Below are 18,811 nucleotides of genomic sequence, written 5' to 3'. Positions count from 1 at the left end.
TAGAGCCAGAAACCAGAGACTGGAAGAAAGTGAAACTGGAGACTGGAAACTGGAGTGTTGCTCTGGCACATTGTATTGGCCGGACCATTCCAGACGTCTGAGAACGTTCCGGATGCCTGAGAACGTTCCGGACGTCTGAGAACGTTCCGGACGTCTGAGAACGTTCTGGACATCTGAGAACGTTCCTGACGTCTGACAGAATCCAGCAAGATGACGCCGGTCGTAAATATTTTCATGGACTCCAGATATTTCTGTGACCCATTTCCAGCTCTGAGGTGTTGGAGAACCATGAACCAGTCCAGATCCATTGACAAAAGGAGTCCAGTTTGACCGACAAGGGTTTGAGTTTGGGTTAGGCTCCTCCTCCTCTCCCCATCCTCTACAAACCTCTGCATTTAGTCAAACACTCAAATAATGAAAGGTTTATTCACAGGGAGGAGCAACAATCGTCCATTAAAGGCTCCACAGAGTCTTGTTGAAAAATCCACTTCTTCATCTTTGCAGGCTTCGTTATTGGGTGTGAGCTGGGGGGGCGGAGCTTTAGAAGTCATAGTCCCAGCCGGTGTTGTCGTCTGGAGGCGGTTCGTCGGTGTCTTCAGGAAAACTGTCAAAGTTACTGGTGTCAGTCGGAGAGGACACCTGGACAGAAGGACAAAGGTTGAGGACAATTAAAATCAATCAACGATGAAGAAGATGAAACATTTATTATTGTTTTATTGATCAAAGTTCTTAAGGTTCCACTAGAACGCAACAGTAAACACAGTTTGTAACAAAGTGTCGTGAAAGTGCTGATTGTTTAGCATTAGCTTTCACCATCACTTTTGTTTTAGACTAACAACTCACATCAGGAGTGATGGGTGGAGTCAGAGTTCCTTTCCTTAGACCTTCCCAGTTAAAGCCTTCAAACCACCTGAGAACCCACACACACACACACATAGATCAGTCCAGGTGTAAAAACGCCGTCACCTGTATGGATAAAAGTAAGTGGACACTGGTCTCACTTGTGTTTCTGGATGTCCTTGACTCTGTTCTTCAGGTTCCCAAGTCTCTCTGACGGATTATCTCTGTGGACACAAACACTTTCATTCTGGACAACAAACACACAAACAAGTTCATCTAAGTCCAACAGAGCGCCCCCTACCTGCAGAGCCTCTTGATGAGGTTGCCGGCATTCTTGGTCATCTTTTTGGGGAACTCGATCATGTCGATGCCTCTCAGTATGATGTTGTAGGTTTTCATCGGATCTGGACCTGAGAACGGTGGACTAAACAGACACACACACAGACACAGTTGGACCTGCCTTCACAGACGTGTTACAGACCTCTACAGGTGGTTGTGCTCACCTGCCGGTCAGCAGCTCAAACATTAGAATGCCCAGAGACCAGTAGTCTGCCGAGACATCGTGACCTTTGTTGAGGATGATCTCTGGAGCCACGTACTCCGGTGTCCCGCAGAATGTCCAGGTCTTCTTACAGCAGCCGATCTTCTTGGCAAAACCAAAGTCGACCTGCACAAGAATTAAGCAGATTTGACCCTGACCCCTTAACATCTCCAGATCCATTTCAGCCTGTGTGTGTGTGTGTACCAGTTTGGCATATCCTCGACTGTCCAGTATCAGGTTCTCGGGCTTCAGGTCTCTGTAGATGATGCCTTTGGCGTGAAGGTAAGCCAAAGCTTCGACTACACACGCCGTGTAGAACCTGGTGGTTGAGTCTTCAAATGAACCTCTGAAACACACAAAGTTCACCGTGATGTTTCATGTCTTTGTTGTAAAATCTCAGGCATAACCATGACTCAGCTGTTTGTACCTGTCTCTCAGGATGGTCCACACTTCTCCTCCAAGACACGCCTCCATCAGCATGTACAGGTATTTACTGTCTTTGAACGTCCAATACAACCTGAACACAACGTCAGCACAACATCAGCACAACACAAAGTCAACACAACGTAACGTCAACACAACGTCAACACAACATAACGTCAACACAACACAGCGAACACAACGTCAACACAAACTGAACAAAAATTCAACACAACATCAGCACAATGTCAACACAACACAATGTCAACACAACACAACATCAACACAACGTCAGCACAACACAATGTCAACACAACACGTCAGCACAACACAATGTCAACACAACGTAAGCACAACACGTCAGCACAACACAATGTCAACACAACGTCAGTACAACACAATGTCAACACAAACTGAACACAATGTCAACACAACCAGAACACAACGTCAACATAACGTGAAAATGTGAACACATGAACACAGTTGTGTTTAAACAGTGTTAAAATAACGTGAAAACACAAAAAACACAAACAGCATGTTGTTGTTGATGGTGATGATGATGTGACCTCTGACCTGACGATGAAGTCACAGTGAGCCTCAGTCATGATGTGTTTCTCAGAGCGAATGTGTTCCTGTTGTCTGGTGTCCACGATGTGACGCTTCTTCAGGATCTTCATCGCAAATGTCTTCACCTCCTCGTTCTTCAGCTGCACCTGAACACGCACACGCATGCACACGCACACACACACACACACACAGTGTGGTGTTGTTAGAACGTGACACAACTTTCTATTTTAGGACGATTCATCTTGTTACATTATATGAGCTCTAACACACCCACCTGTGTGCGTGTGTGTGTCCGTGTGTGTGTGTGTGTGTCTGATTCACGATCCTTCGTCACCTGAGCTGAATTTCACCATGTGACTTGTTTTTTTTCTCGAGGGCAAGTGAGGGAGGGGTCAGAGTTATGTGAGAGAGGCATAAGGTCAGAGGTCAGAGGGGAGTGCATGAATGTATTATAAGAACTGGAGAGAGCTCCACCCCTTTGGCTTCGTTCATTCCTCTGGAGTTGCCAAAAACCTTTCAGACTTCCTGGTTTTATTTGCGGGTTGTGCGGCCCACAGAGCATGTGCAGTATTGTTACTCCCATAATGCCTCTGGGCTCTGTGAAAGAGCCGCCCACGTTCTCCACTTGCTCAGCGCATCCATGAACAGTGAAAGGCATGATGGGAGAACGCTGCTGACTCATGACCTGACATCACGTTTGCTTCAGGCTGTAAACCAACGATTTAATCCATTATTAATTGACCGATCCATTATTAATCGATGACTAATTTGATAACAGATGAACGGTCTGAAGTTTTGTTTCAGCTTCAGTTTCTGTTCTGATACAAAGAAAAAACATTTCCAGGTTTGACGAACACCGATCAACATTTGTTAAGGTTTTCTGAGATTTTATCAACCAAACGAATCGACAGATTCATTGATTATGAAAATAGTCGTTAGTTGCAGCTCTAATCAATTTAATGGTTTATTTAATTGACCGTGACGATTAGTTAATGTGTCGTTACAGGAATGACGTCGTTTTGCTTGATTTTCCATTCACTGTAATTCATGAGTTCATCAGTGGTCTCAGGTCGTCACACGGTCATCTGCCCCGTGTTCACAATGTCTGAATCCACACAGCAGCTGGTTAATACGTCCATAATCAGTTTAAAAATAAATAAATAAATCACTCAAAACTTTTAAAAAATTGTAAAAGAAAACTTCATTTATTCAAGTTCCAGTGTGAATGAATGAAGTTTTCACATCATACGTTCACTGACAGTAGCTCCCTTCCCGAGACGTCACATGACTGCGCTTTGCTGACATTGTGGTAGTCCTGAAAATTCAGCAAATAAAAGTCACATGATATCTCACTGTTAGACTACACACACACACACACACGCACACACAAACACACACGCACGACACACACACACAAACACACACGCACACACACACACAAATACACACACACTGCTGCCTCCATCACTAAGTTCTAATGTCTGATTTTAATGAATTCTGCATTTGAAATATTTCATTCAGACTTAACTCAGTGACACAAAGTGACCACACGAGGCAGCAGAGGACCAGCAGCTAAAATCACTGATTGAACACTGATGAACACAAACTGCTTAGTCATGGTTCTCACCAGCTCCACGCGTCCAAAGCCACCGACTCCCAACGTGTCGATGATGTTGAAGTCGTTCAGCTTCAGAGTGGAGAAGAAGGCGTTCTCTGCATCGTACCTGAAACACAGAGACACGTTCACCAGGACTACCACGTTCATCAGATTCACCAGGACTACCACGTTTACCAGGACTACCACGTTCACCAGGACTACCACGCTACCAGGACTACCACGCTCATCACGCTCACCAGGACTACCACATTCACCAGGACTACCACGCTCATCCACATTCACCAGGACTCATCCACGCTCACCAGGACTACCACGCTCACCAGGACTACCAATTCATCAGATTCACCAGGACTACCACGTTCACCAGGACTACCACGTTCATCCACATTCACCAGGACTACCACATTCATCCACGTTCACCAGTACTACCACGTTCATCCACGTTCACCAGGACTACCACATTCACAAGGATTACCACGTTCATCAGAGCGGGTACTACAGATTCATCTTCCTGTTGTACCTGCAGCATTTGACCACATGGAAAAACGGGAACTTCTTGGAGGTTTGGATGGAGAAGGAGGTGATGGGGAAGGAGAGGGTGGAGGACGGAGAAGCAGGGAGGCTGGTGACCCGCTCTCTCCCCTGACGCACCGGGATGGGAAGCAACTCCCTCATCTCTGAATGTTAATCTGACCGAAAGTCTTTTATTATGTAAAAGCACAGAGAGAATGAGTCCAGTCCTCACGAGAACGTTCGGCACAGAGTCTGTAAAAGAGCCGTCTCAAAGGAAGAACTCCACGTCCAGTTCACATGGTGAGGGACGGTGGACGGAGGACCGCGGTGCAGGGTTTGGGTCTGCTGGTACCGGCGGAGCGGTGGAGTTACCAGATCCTCCAGGTCTATGAGCATTAAAGGTCCTGAATGGAGCGGGAAGTCGTCAGAATCCTGAACAGACGACCTCCAGAGGGAACTTTTATAAAATCCGCGTCTATAACCTTTACGAGGATCTGACCTGGACAACGTCTAACAGAACTGAGACTGTTTCCCTGTCAGGTCCTGCAGGGTCTAAAGGCAACCAGAGAGGACAAACCGTCTCACAGAACCCTGCAACCAACACCACCACGACACCACCGAGACTCCACCTCCTCTGCTGCTGGTATTTTTAGCTGATGGAAACATTGCTCTGAGGAGCAGCCAGTGAACGCAGCTCCGTCACTCAGCACTGGACTTAATCTGTTCACCATCTGTCAGTGTTTACGTTTGTTTACGTTTCTTTTTGATTGTTTACGTTTGTTTATGCTTGTTACGATTCTTTATGTTTGTTTACGTTTGTTACGTTTGTTTATGCTTGTTATGTTTCTTTATGTTTGTTTACGTTTGTTACGTTTGTTTATGCTGTTAGGGCTCTTATCTCACCTCCTGCATATGACCCCTCTGTCTCTGCTCCTTGCACTGTTGTTTTTAACCAGTTTGAACCCGTGACATTGTCTTTTTTGCAGGAGGTTGTTGGTCGGCTGAAGCCCTCAGGTTCTCCAAATGATGCTGTCCCTCCTCGATTATCTAAACAGGTTTTCCACACTATAGGGCCATCTATTATTCTGGTTTTAAATAGCAGTCTGTCCACAGGTGTGGTCCCCAAAAATTTTAAACATGCAGTAGTGCAACCTCAAAAAACCTGGTCTAGACCCTGCAGTTCCCGCAAATTTCAGGCCCATCTCCAAACTACATTTTATCTCAAAAATCCTTGAGAAGTTAGTCCATGGACAAGTAATGGCCTTTTTAGAGGAAAATAATATCCTTCAGGTTTTCCAGTCCGGATGTAAATCACTGCACAGCACCGAATCAGCACTTTTAAGAGTTTTTAATGATATCTTTTTAGCTACTGACTCCGGTGACTTAACTGCTGCATTTGATACAGTGGACCATGAGATCCTGATCTCAAGTCTGGAGGAGCAGGTGGGCATCAGGGGCACAGCTTTGGAGTGGTTCAGGTCATACTTGGCTGATCGAACTTTCTGTGTCAGCCTCGGTGACTCGGCATCCTCCTCGGCTCCTCTCACCTGCGGGGTCCCACAGGGCTCAGTTCTGGGCCCCCTTCTCAAATCTACATGCCTAGAATGACACATACTCTTTTAAAATTTTACTTCAGTGTCTAGATGACATAAAGGCCTGGATTGCTCTGAACTTCTAAAATTTTAATGACAAAAAGACAGAAGTGATGGTGTTTGGTGGCACCACTGGGACCCCCCAAGTAGATCTGGGCTGCATGGCACGGCTTTTAAAACACACAATAATATCGACTCTGATCTGAAGCTTGACAACCAGATCAGGTCTGTTGTTAAATCAAGCTTTTTTCAACTGAGGCAGCTGGCCAAAATAAAGCCAATTCTCTCGAGGCAGCATTTTGAAATAGTCATTCACGCCTTTGTCACCACTCGGCTGGATTACCATAATTCACTTTATGTGGGGGTTAGTGCGTCCTCCATTGCCCGTCTTCAGATGGTACAAAACGCTGCAGCACATCTTTTAACTGGCACACGCACTACCTTTCCGAGCTCCTACATCCATACTCACCAGCTCGCTCTCTCAGGTCAGCTGACCAGCTGCTCCTGAGTGTGCCTAAAACTAAGCGGAAGCTCAGAGGGGATCGTGCCTTTGCTGTCGCAGATCTGCCTCTGCACATAAGACAGACCTCGTCCTTGTCTGTTTTTAAATCCCTTTTTAAAACCCACCTTTTCTCTTTGGCCTTTGACACTTCATGACACGTTTGATTTTTATTTATTTTACATATTTTAATTTGAATAGAATTTATTGTTTTTTATTGTATGGCTGCTATTTCTTATTGTGTTTTATGATTCTAATTTATTTTAAGCTGTTTCATCTAATTTTGAACCTTTTACTTATTATGCCTTTTATTTATTCTGTACAGCACTTTGGTCCATAGTGGTTTGTTTAAAGTGCTTAACAAATAAAGTTGGATTGGATTGGATATGCTTGTTTACGTTTGTTTGGGTTTGTTTATGTTTTTAAGTGAAGAGAATAAAGCCACGCAGCAGCAGGTAAATTAAAAAGACTTCACTGTAACTGTTACTACTCTCCATGGGAATGAATGAGGATTAAGTGGAAATTTTGGATTATGCAAAATTATACAATTAAAAAACATGACACAGATTAATTTGGGGTGGGGGGGTGGAGTGGCTCAGTGGTTAAGACCGGTACCCCTGTGTGCAGAGACATCATGGTCACCGGTTCAACTCGACCCGTGGCAGGTTGTAACTCAATTCCCTTGTAAGTCATTTTGGATAAAACCAGCAGCTCCTCTATGAGGTTTGGTGTGGTGCAAAACATGACACAGACTCATTTGTGAGTATAGAGAGATAAATAACTATAAATACACACATATATATATATATGGATATACACAAGTAATCTATGTGTGTGTGTGTGTGTGGGTGTGTGTTTCCTGGAATCAAACCTCTGCTGAAACTGAAGACGTGATTGGACGAAGCAACACATAAACACTCTAAAGATAGTTTATGACAGTGAGACACACACACACACACACACACAACCGCCACCTGCCCCTGAACCAAACACAACTTATTTATTGTGATTTATCATTAGTTTGTGTGTGTGTGTGTGTGTGTGTGTGTGTGTGTTGAATCTATACCATATGAGGACACAACTGTGTTCTGCTTGGTCACATGACCCACAGGATCAATTACACCTGACCTGTATGTGTGTGTGTGTGTGAGCTCACTCTATGACGATGACATCATCATCAGGACAACGTGTCAGTCCTGTCTCTCAGAGACACAGAGTCCAGCAAGACCTGGACCTAGTCCCCATAGAGACCTGGACCTGAGACAGATTCAGTCCACAGGAGGATCAGGAGACCTGGATCTGATTCAAAGCTCAAAAGTCACACTTTGACCTTTTCGTGATTCAAGTTCATTTTAAATATAAAAGTGAACGTCACCTCCTGGTGGACTGAAACAGAATTTCAACACTGGTGATTCTGTTGAGCACCAATCATAAACATTTATATTTAAAAGCGTCTTTCTGTCACTCAAGGTCACTTTACAGTACACAAAAACAGACGCACACTATACAGTAAATAAATCATCAGTCATCAATAACCAATCATCAGTCATCAATAACCAATAACCAATCATCAATCATCAATCATCAAAAAACAATAACCAATAACCAAAAACAAATCATCAATCATCAATAACCAATCATCAGTCATCAATAACCAATCATCAATCATCAAAAACCAATAACCAATAACAAATCATCAATAACCAGTCATCAATCATCAATAATCAATAACAAATCATCACTCATCAATAACAATCATCAATAACCAATAAACAATCATCAATAACCAATAAATGATCATCAAAAACCAATTATCAATCATCAATACCCAATAAACAATCATCAATAACCGATCATCAATACCCAATAACTAATCATCAATACTCAGTGATCAGTGTTTAATATAAACATAGAAACAGAAAACAGCTGACAGAGGAGGACGCTAATATTAGTTTAGCTTTACTTATATAACAGAGAGGATCCAGTTACATTGTGTCTGTGTGTGTGTGTGTGTGCGTGTGTGTGTGCGTGTGTGTGTGCGTGTGTAACACACTTGGCTTGTGCGTCTGCGTCCTCATACACTCGCCCTGAGACGTCGTCTAATCCACCAATCAGATGCTTGAATGAGCTGAGGATGAGAAACACACGACCAATCAGGTCGTAGCAGGAGAGAGAGAGAGAGTCAGCTGATCAGCGACAACAGGAAGTGAAATGATAAACAAATGTCTTTATAATAACATGAATGTAAGCAGTGGTGTGCAGCAGGGGGCAGCACACAGCTACACGAAACATAAATGACACCATACTATATAAAACAGGACACAGCATTAATCTGAAGTCAGGAGGAGGAATAAAGAAATGATTGTACTGTACATGCACAAATCAGCCACTAGAGGGCATGACCTGTCCTAACCAACATGACATCTTACTCTCTGTCGATGACCAGGCAGGTGACCGCTTCCATGGCAACAACGTTGGCTGTTCTTACGTCCTCCCTGTGGACACACACACATACATAAACTAAACATTTTTTGAAAACTAAAATTCTATATCAGAACTTAAGGGTTCTGGTTCTGGTCTCTGTGTCAGTGGTCATGTGACCTTACCCCTGCAGCGCTCTCTCTCCAAACCAGTCTCCCCGGCCGAGCTCCCGCAGATGTACTGGCTCCTGATTGGCCGAGCTCTCCTGTGTCACGTTCACCTGTTTAAAAGTTGATTGACATGAGTCAGCAGATGATGAGTCAGCAGAAGATGAGTCAGCAGATGATGAGCGAGCAGAAGAAGAAGTGATGAGTTACCTTTCCCTTGCTGATGATGAAGAAGGTGTCTCCAGTGGCTCCTTGTCTGATGATGAACTCGCCATCGTCATAGTGCGTCTGCATGTGATTGGACCGTTTATTATTATGTCTCACTTCAGGCTCCGCCTCCTTCACAGGCGGATAACATGTGTACAACTAATTTAACTTCCAAAGGAGGCGGGGCCTGCACTGAGACACAGGTGATGGGTGTGGCTTATTAAATGTCTCACCTCCTCCATGACATCAGCAAGTTTACTGAGAGTTTCCTCTGAGAGAGTCTGGAAGGACGGAACACTGGAGAGAGAGAGGGGGAGGAGAGAGGAGAGAGAGAGAGAGAGAGAGAGAGAAAGGAGAGAGAGAGAGGGCGAGAGAGAGAGGAGAGAGAGAGAGGTGTAGACTGTTTGAATATTGTGGGCGGGGTCTGCAGGTCATGGGGGCGTGCTCTCACCTCTTGAGGAAGTCCATATACTCGGTGTGTTTGATGAGTCCAGTTCTCATCATTATGGTCTGGAAACACTGACGGTCGATCGCCCACAACTTTACATGAGAGAGAGCTGGAACACACACACACGCACATACACAGACACACAGACACACACACACACACACACACACACACACATGTACATTTGTGTGTGTGTGTGTATCTATTTATAATCTACATCCAAATCTGCAGCTGCAGGGAGATTAAACTGTCAGACATCCCATAAACTGAAGCACTGATGCTCAGACAGAGCTGGTTACCATGGTTACAAGAACATGTACTATCTGTGACACTGATCTTGTCAGGACCAGTCGTCGTCATGGAGACCAAAACCTGGTCCCAATGAGGCAGAACCTTATTCTGAGGACCTGGTCAAGATTAGGACTAAGATTTCAGTCATTAGTTTCAGCTCCACCATTTTGTAAATTATGGTCAAGTCCATGAAGGGGGTGGGTTGGGGGCGGGACTAAGCTGTGATTGACAGCTGAGGTGAAAAAACACACACAACTTCTACTATTTATTTATTTTCTTCTTTCTGCTGCTTTATGGCATCTGTCTGTTGCCATGGAGATCCCAGTGTCTCTGTAACCACGGAAACAACCGGAGTGTGTGTGTGTGTGTGTTTTTAACACTTCAAGATTCAAGATTTTTTATTTCAAATGACTGTGCAACTGTGCAGCAATAAACATAAGTAGCTATATTATTTACTTAGGGTCCTAACTCACTTTAACAAGTGTGTTGAAGGTCAAAGGTCAAGTCAAAGTTTTCTAACACACCCACACACACTTCAGCCGAACTTGAGTCTTAAAACCAGGTCTAACCTTAAACCTGGTCCAGGCTGAATCACAGAAAAAAGTCAGGAAGCTAAAGTAGTGCTAACACTGCTAACACTGCTTACAGAGCGGCGTCCTATGAGCGAAGACGGTGAGGGCTGCCAAACGGCGGTACAAAGACAAAGTGGAGGCATCACTGGGTGATCAGGACACCAGGCGTATGTGGCAGGAACTTCGGAATATCACGGACTATAGAGGACGTAAAGAATCATCGGCTGCTGTGGATCCTTCGCTAGCAGAGGAATTGAACTCCTTTTTCACACGCTTTGAGACCTCTAGCGTCGCAGCTAGCCCTAACGCGGAGGAGCCCAGCTTAAACACCGGTGATTACCCCGCACTGTCCGTCTCAGAGCACGACATGAGGAGAGCTCTGAGGTGTGCCTGACGGCATCCTCGGCCGGGTGCTGAAATCATGTGCTGGGCAGCTAGCCCCTGTCTTCACCTCTATTTTCAACCTGTCCCTGGCTCACTCCGTTGTCCCTGCCTGCTTCAAGAGGTCCACCATCATCCCTGTTCCAAAGAAGCCCAGCCCTGCCTGCAACAATGATTACCGCCCAGTAGCACTCACCTCCGTGGTGATGAAGTGCTTTGAAAGACTGATCAAGGACTTCATCTGCGCTTCACTGCCCAGCTCACTTGACCCTCTTCAGTTCGCCTATCGCCCTAATAGGAGCACTGATAATGCCATCACCCACGTCCTCCACACCACCCTCACCCACCTGGACAGCGGAAAGGGGAACTATGTGCAGCTGCTGTTCATCGACTACAGCTCTGCATTCAACACCATAGTTCCTCACAGACTGGTGTCAAAGCTCAAGGACCTGGGGCTGAACTCCTCACTCTGCTTCTGGGTCCAGAGCTTCCTGATGGACAGACCACAGGTGGTGAGGATAGGGAACCACACCTCCAGCCCACGCACTCTCAGCATCGGAGCCCCCCAAGGCTGCGTCCTGAGCCCTCTGCTCCACTCTCTCTACACCCATGACTGCAGAGCCACTCACCCCTCCAAAATCATTGTGAAATTTGTGGATGACACGGTGGTGGTTGGCCTGATCTCGAACAACAGGGAGAAGGTCTATCTGGAGGAGGTGGATACACTGTCGACATGGTGCCAGAAAAAAAAACCTGGACCTGAGCATCTCTAAGACCAAGGAGATAGTTGTGGATTTCAGGAGGAAGAAGCAGAGGAGCCATCACACCCCCCTCAGGTTCTACGGGACCCCGGTGGAGAGAGTTAGCAGCTACAGGTACCTCGGTGTCCACATCACCAAGGACCTAACCTGGACCACACACATCTCCACCCTGGTAAAGAGAGCAAGGCAGCGTCTGTACCACCTCAGACGGCTGAGGAAATTCAAGATCTCCTCAGTGCTGCAGAGAACCTTTTACACTGCAGCAGTGGAGGACGTGCTCACCGGCAGCATCACTGCGTGGTACGGCAGCTGCACTGCCAGGGAGAGGACAGCTCTCCACAGAGTGATCCACTGTGCTGCCCACTCTGCAGGAGATCTACACCAGGCGCTGCACCAGCAGAGCCAGGAGGATCATAAAAGACACTCGCCACCCATTTAACAGACTGTTCCAGTGGCTGCCGTCTGGCAAATGTCTCCGCTCCTGCATGGCCAACACAGAGAGGCTGAGGACGAGCTTCTTACCTCAGGCCATCAGGATGCTGAACTTTCAACCACCCACATGAAAACCCAGCCCTCACACACACACACACACATACACATTCAACCCATTCATACCCCCACCCCCACACCACACCACACACACACACACACATATTTAAATTCATACTGCTGCTACGTACATGTGCGATATGTTTCAATATGTTTCTTGTGTACTGTAAATAATATAACATAGCTACTTATTTTGCAAAACTGGGTTTTAAATTTAAATTTATTTTCATTTTTATTTTATTGCTGCACAGTTGCACAGTGGGGCTTGTTGTAAAGTCATTTCACTGGGGGTGTACTTGTACATCCACATGTGACAAATAAAAACTTGAATCTTGAAATGCGTTGTTAGCTCCCACTGCCAACACTGCTAACGTGTTGTTAGCTCCCACTAACTTGAGCGTACTTGGGATGGCCATGTATCCCAGAATACATTTCGGCGAGCACAGCAGCAGATAATAGAAATATAAATCTGAAATAAATATTTTTCTGTGTCCTGAACAAAGTTTTAACATCATTTGAGGCGAGAAATGAGTCATTTAGAATTCAAACATGTGGTTTGTGTATTAAGATATGACGTATTTATAGTTTGGCAGCAACGTTTGTCGGAGGTGATAAGCTCCGCCTCTGCGGACGCTCGGCGCTCACTGTGCCCGGCACAGAGCAGTGTTACCTCGGCCTGTCCTGATGACATCATGACATCGCTGTCATTAGATGCTCGGTGTGATCCATAGGTTTGTTGTTGACGTGTTATTTTGTTTTTAATGGAAACGTTTTGACCTTTGAAAGTTTGTATATTATTAATGTTTTATTTATTTTAACTTTTAATTTTAGATTTATATTAAAGTTGCACGGTCATTGTATCTGTATTAAAATATAATATGTAAATATTAGATATGTAGAGTAGTATATATTTGTACATGTTATATATTTATTACAGCATACAGCAACATTTATTACAGCATTGTAGAGTAGTATATATATACTACTCTACAATGCTGTAATATATCTATTTTCCACATTATATTATTTGTATTGTATATTTTAATAGAAATAAATTAATAAATAAATATTTAAAATGTAAAAATAATAACAACATATATATATATATATATATATATATATATATATATATATATTTATTAAAAGGATTTCATATATTTATTTATCAACACCATAGGTGGCGCTAATGAGGCTGCAGCACTTGGCGCCAGCCACCATTCAAACAGCAGAACAATACATACATACTTGAATATTTGAGTATTGAGAAACAACCACATACTTGTGTACTCCCGTACTTGGCAAGTATATACTCCCAGCGTACTTCTCAAGTATATACTTGAGAAGTACTACATATATATATATATATATATATATTTAAAGGATTGAGGCCAGAGGCTGTGGCTGTTTCTCAATATTCAAGTAAACAAGTACGTTTATTAATTTATTTCTATTAAAATATACAATACAAATAATACAATGTGGAAAATAGATATATTACAGCATTGTAGAGTAGTATATATATATATATATATATATATATATGACGTGTACAAATATATACTACTTGTTATGGGAATTATGCACCTCATGTAATACATGAAGACAAATGCTCAATGCAACCGTTGATGTGACCTGAGACCACTCACTCTTTGTATTGTTAATGTAACTGTTGGATGCGACTTTTGGCCAGTGACCATATGTATTGTTTTAGGAACTGTTTGAAGTAACTTGTGAATAGAGACAATGGGTCTGCGACTGAGGGCAAGGTGATAGCTGACCCATTGAGACAGATAAATACCTTGCGATTCCTACAAGACAGAGAGTCTTCACTTTGTAACTGGCCTGTGTGTGTTGCTTTGTGAATGCTCCTCTTGTACAAGATTAAACCCTTGTTTGGACACTGAGCTGACTCCGATCTCCTTCCTATGGATCTCAATTCTTTTGACACTACTCTACATCCCAAGTACGCTCAAGTCACCTCCGATGCATACTTGGTAAAAATGGATGGAGCCAGAACACTTCCGGGTTTGAGAACTGTCCTCGCTTTTCGCTTACTTGAGAATTGGAACAGCACTTGGACTGAGGCTGATGACGTTTTCACAAGTACGCACAAGTACGCACAAGTATGGATATTGAGAAACAGCCTCTGTGTTGTGTGTGAGTGTGACGCAGGGTGATGACGTCATCAGTCAGTGTTGTGTGTGAGTGTGACACAGGGTGATGATGTCATCAGTACTCACTCCTGACCGTCGCTGTCCTCGTGCAGTTGTACAGAATGGCGAGTTCACCAAACACTTTCCCAGGTCCCATGGTACACAAGCTCATCTTCTCTTTACTCACCTGTACCTTACCCTCTGAGAGGGGGAGGGGGGAGAAGCTTAATTATTATTATACTCAAATCATGTTGTTGTTGCTGTAGAGAAAAGGTGAGATCCAGGTGCATTATGGGAAGTGTAGGAGTCTGCTCCTCATTAACTTTGTAATTTCCTTCTTCTCAATCTTTCTTCCTTCACTTCTAATCTGGCAAGACTGGCTGTGAAGACCAGGACCAGGACCAGGACCAAGACCAGGACCAGGACCAGGACCAAGAACAAGAACAAGAACAAGACCAAGACCAGGACTAGTACAACATCGCTCCATGGTCAGCTGGGAGGAGCATGAGACTGTATAGTGGTGGTTAGAGTTCTCAGCAAGGAGGTTACTGAGGAAACTACTGCGGAGGTTACTGAGGAGACTACTGAGGAGGCTACTGAGGAGGCTACTGAGGAGGCTACTGAGGAGACTACTGAGGAGGCTACTGAGGAGGTTACTGAGGAGGCTACTGAGGTTACTGAGGAAGATACTGAGGAGACTACTGAGGAGGCTACTGAGGAGGCTGAGCTGTTAGCTGATGCTCAGCAACAAAGCTGAAAACCAAGCTTTGTGGACAAATATGGACCCGGCTGCTGAAGGACTGAAGGAGCTCAACACTAAACCATCAAAGGCTGAAGGAGGCCGAAGTCTAGCCTGAACCTTCAGTCCCATAAACAGCCTCATGTCTGTCTGTAAAAACCTGGTCCTAAAACAGAACTCCTCTGTTTTTGGTTTCCTTCACAAACTCATTCCAACATTTCTGTGAAAACAGTTTCAAGCCAACGTCCAAGGAGTTGCCATGACAACCATCCACTGTGTGTGTGTATGTGCGTGAGTGTGTGTGTGCGTGAGTGTGTGAGTACGTACAGCTGATTCACAACAGCATTTACAACCTGCAACAAATGGCTTTAATGCGGAAAAAAAGGGGGAGACCCGAGAACCAAGGCTGGAGACCAGACCCGAGGCCCGAGACCTGAGGCCCGAGACCTGAGGCCAGAGACCCAACCCAAGGCCCAAGACCAGAGAACTGACCCGACCGGAGGCCCGAGACCAGAGAACTGACCCGACTCGAGGCCCGACACCAGAGACCCAAGGCCAGAGACCCGACTCAACCTGAGGACAGATGTGTGTCTCACCTTCCATGACAAAGACCAGGGATCCGACATCGCCCTCTTTGATGATACACGTGTCTTTCCCATAATCCACCGGGTACATACAGTCCACGATCTCCTGGATCTGAGACAATTCCAGGTTCTTCATAAAGTCGTTGTCCAAGATGGCGACTTTGATCAGGTCCTTTGACCTGAGAGGACGAGAGGGGGCGGGGTTAACTCAGCCTCCAGCCAATCACATCAATACAACCAATCAACCCCTACAGGACACAGGAGGCGGCGCTTCAGAGTCTGTGTCCTCACATTTTTCACTCCATTTTAACATCACACTCACACACACACACTCACTCACTCACTCACTCTCCCACACATACTCACTCTCCCACACACACACACACACACACACACTCACTCACTCACTCCTCCTCACTCACTCACTCCCACACACACACACACTCCTCTCCACACACACACACACTCACTCTCCCACACACACACACACACACACACACACACTCACTCACTCACTCCTCTCCACACACACACACCTCCTCTCACACACACACACACTCACTCACTCTCCCACACACACTCACTCTCCCTCCCCAAACGTCAGAGAGAAAACCAGTGATTTTAGCTGCGACTCATCTGCTGCCTCGTGTGGTCACTTTGTGTCACTGACGTCAATCTGAACGTTGGATTTAAACAGTGAAGAGACAAAATCAGACATTTAAACTTTTAGGCAGCAGTGGATCAACAGTGTGTGTGTGTGTGTGTGTGTGGGGTGAATGGTTGGTTTGGCTGCTGTCTCTCAGCAGCAGGAGGCGCTCACTGATCAATCTCTAACCTGTATGTGTCCCTTTAACATCTGTCCAGGTAGATGTGGACTTACTCAGGACTCTTGGGGTAGAAGGGCAGGGTCACATGACTCAGCGTGCTGATGTCACAGGCCGTGGGTTCTGCAGAGATGGCCTGCCTCTTGCTGCGGTGCTGGTCCGGCTGCAGGACCAGGTTCCGCTGCTGGGCCTGGACCTGCTGGGCGGTGGCAGGTCGGATCACAGACCGGTACTTGTCCAGCTCGTTCTGGAGCCGCTGGATCAGCTCGTCCTTCTGGTCCAGCTCCAGTTCCAGCTCGTCAATCAGGGCGTCCCGCTGCCGCAGCTCCTCGATCTTCTCCTGGAGAGCGTACTGCAGGTCCCGCAGTGTGCCCATCAGTCCAGAGAGGGGGAGCCAAGGAGTTCTCAGAACTACTGCGAATACCCAGGGTCTCTGTCAGGTTCTGTGTGAGATCTTGGGGGTCCTTGACTCCTCCCACTGTCCCCAGGTCTTCACTGGGTGTTCTGGGATCCACAGAACTCAGATGCCTTCAAGTCTTTCAGGTTCTACACTGATCTTCTGAGCTGTCCATAGAGACCTGGGTCTCCATCTCCAAACACCGGAAACTTCACAAAGCAAAGACATTAGTCTCACCAGGAGACATGAAACCCAGGAGACATGAAACTCAGTAGACATGCAATCCAGGTGACACGCAACCCAGGAGACACGTAACCCAGGTGACACGAAACCCAGGTGACATGCAACCCAGGTGACATGAAACCCAGGAGACACAAAACCCAGGAAACACGCAACCCAGGAGACACGAACCCCGGAGACACACAACCCACAAGGACACAGAATTCACTCCCTCAAGGTGAAGGTTTTGAACTGGAGCCAAACATTTCCAAAATTCTGATGATGGAAGAGGACAGGAGCTGTTGTCTCACATCAGTCAGAACATCTCCAAGATTCCTACAGATTCTCAGCTCTTGAAGGTTCCTCCTTCTTCTTCATGTCTCCAGCTTCTTCTCTGGTTCTTCTTCTTCTCCAGGGTCCACCAGGATCCTCGTTTTAGTTCAAAAGGAACAGACGTGGACAGAAGTGGACACTTGATGCACAAAGTGAGAGCAGGAGGAAACTTGCAGGTAACTGAGAGCCGGGTCTCAGTCTCCAGTGTGAACGCAGCCGCTCACTCTTCCACTGGAGAAGAAAAAAAAAAGAGCCGCGACTTTAAATCCGCAGAGGAAAAAAAAAGTGTCGTGATTCGCGGGGAAACACGCGGACAACGTGGTCTCTAACAGAACCGGGACCGATGAAACCTCTGTCCACGTGAGTTTGTGCTGCGCGAGCCGAGAGTTTGAGGTAGAAACTGATCCAGCGCGAGAGGAAGATGAAGATGATGAAGATGAGGAGGAGGAAGAGGAGGAGGGGGGACAGGTCTGTGGATCTGGTCTCGTTTAATCAGCTTCATTAGTTTAATCCGTTTAACGCAGAGCAGCAGGTTTTAGACCAGAGTGGGCGGGGCTTATCCTCCTCCTCCTATTCATCTCTTCACTACAAAACCATTCATCTGACGATTTTTCATCCGTTCATCAGCTGTTTTATTTTCATATATTTATATGTACAAACATTCATAAATATTAACATATATAAATATAATTAAATATTGTATACATAAATATAATATGAATAGATATTATACAAATAAATATGAATATATACATAAATATAAAGATTAATATATAAATATAAATAAATATGAGTCAGAGGATTTTTATTAAAAAACAGACTTTATTTTGTAAAATGTAATGTTTTAGAATAATTTTATTAAGTTTATAAAAAAGTATTTAAAAAAACAGTAAACTATGGTTAGTAAACTATGGCTCGTTAACTGTGGTTATTTAACTGTGGTTAGTTAACCACAGTTAAACCGCTTCATGTCATGTTATTAATTATTGAAAACCTTAAAAATATTATTTGTTCTGACGTCACATCCTGATGATTATTTATTTATTCATGTAAAAGTAAAGGTTTACATCGACTCTAACGTGTGTGTGCTGTTGCGCCCTCTGGCGTCAAACATGAGGAAAAACACCTGAACAAAAAACACTAAGACATATTTTTCACTTTAAGCAAAGTCATTT

The 18,811-nt window shown here is 44.9% G+C and overlaps 1 protein-coding gene across 2 annotated transcripts; it reads right to left on the bottom strand.

Moving 5' to 3' along the window:
• Positions 1 to 440: 440 nt before the first annotated feature.
• Positions 441 to 17,994, bottom strand: prkg1b (protein kinase cGMP-dependent 1b). Of its 2 annotated transcripts, XM_044017432.1 has the most exons (18): positions 16,744 to 17,994; positions 15,876 to 16,042; positions 14,628 to 14,741; positions 9,837 to 9,942; positions 9,619 to 9,682; positions 9,389 to 9,466; positions 9,197 to 9,291; positions 9,020 to 9,085; positions 8,644 to 8,718; positions 3,996 to 4,092; positions 2,375 to 2,514; positions 1,809 to 1,898; positions 1,586 to 1,727; positions 1,344 to 1,507; positions 1,142 to 1,264; positions 1,002 to 1,064; positions 844 to 910; positions 441 to 639 (listed from the first exon to the last, which is right to left on the bottom strand). In XM_044017432.1, the coding sequence occupies exons 1-18, from the start codon at positions 17,061 to 17,063 to the stop codon at positions 541 to 543; spliced, it is 2,070 nt and encodes a 689-aa protein (XP_043873367.1). In that variant the 5' UTR covers positions 17,064 to 17,994; the 3' UTR covers positions 441 to 540. The 2 variants fall into 2 exon arrangements, with proteins under 2 accessions (XP_043873367.1, XP_043873368.1); XM_044017433.1 differs by lacking the exons at positions 8,644 to 8,718; positions 9,020 to 9,085; positions 9,197 to 9,291; ... (4 more) ...; positions 15,876 to 16,042; positions 16,744 to 17,994 and adding an exon at positions 4,507 to 5,278.
• Between the last annotated feature and the right edge of the window lie 817 nt (positions 17,995 to 18,811).

The sequence above is a fragment of the Solea senegalensis genome, unplaced genomic scaffold (assembly GCF_019176455.1).
Source record: "Solea senegalensis isolate Sse05_10M unplaced genomic scaffold, IFAPA_SoseM_1 scf7180000015408, whole genome shotgun sequence".
NCBI lineage: Eukaryota > Metazoa > Chordata > Actinopteri > Pleuronectiformes > Soleidae > Solea > Solea senegalensis.
This window is presented reverse-complemented; position numbering and strand designations above follow the sequence as displayed.

What these genes read in the sequence shown, in the direction of transcription:
- prkg1b (XM_044017432.1), bottom strand. Translation starts at nt 17,063, where the DNA reads ATGGGCACACTGCGGGACCTGCAGTACGCTCTCCAGGAGAAGATCGAG. An exon ending in TCATCATCAGCAAGGGAAAG is followed by an intron (nt 9,292 to 9,388) that starts GTAACTCATCAC and finishes ACTTTTAAACAG; the next exon opens with GTGAACGTGACACAGGAGAG. An exon ending in GGAGAGAGAGCGCTGCAGGG is followed by an intron (nt 9,086 to 9,196) that starts GTAAGGTCACAT and finishes GTGTGTCCACAG; the next exon opens with GGAGGACGTAAGAACAGCCA.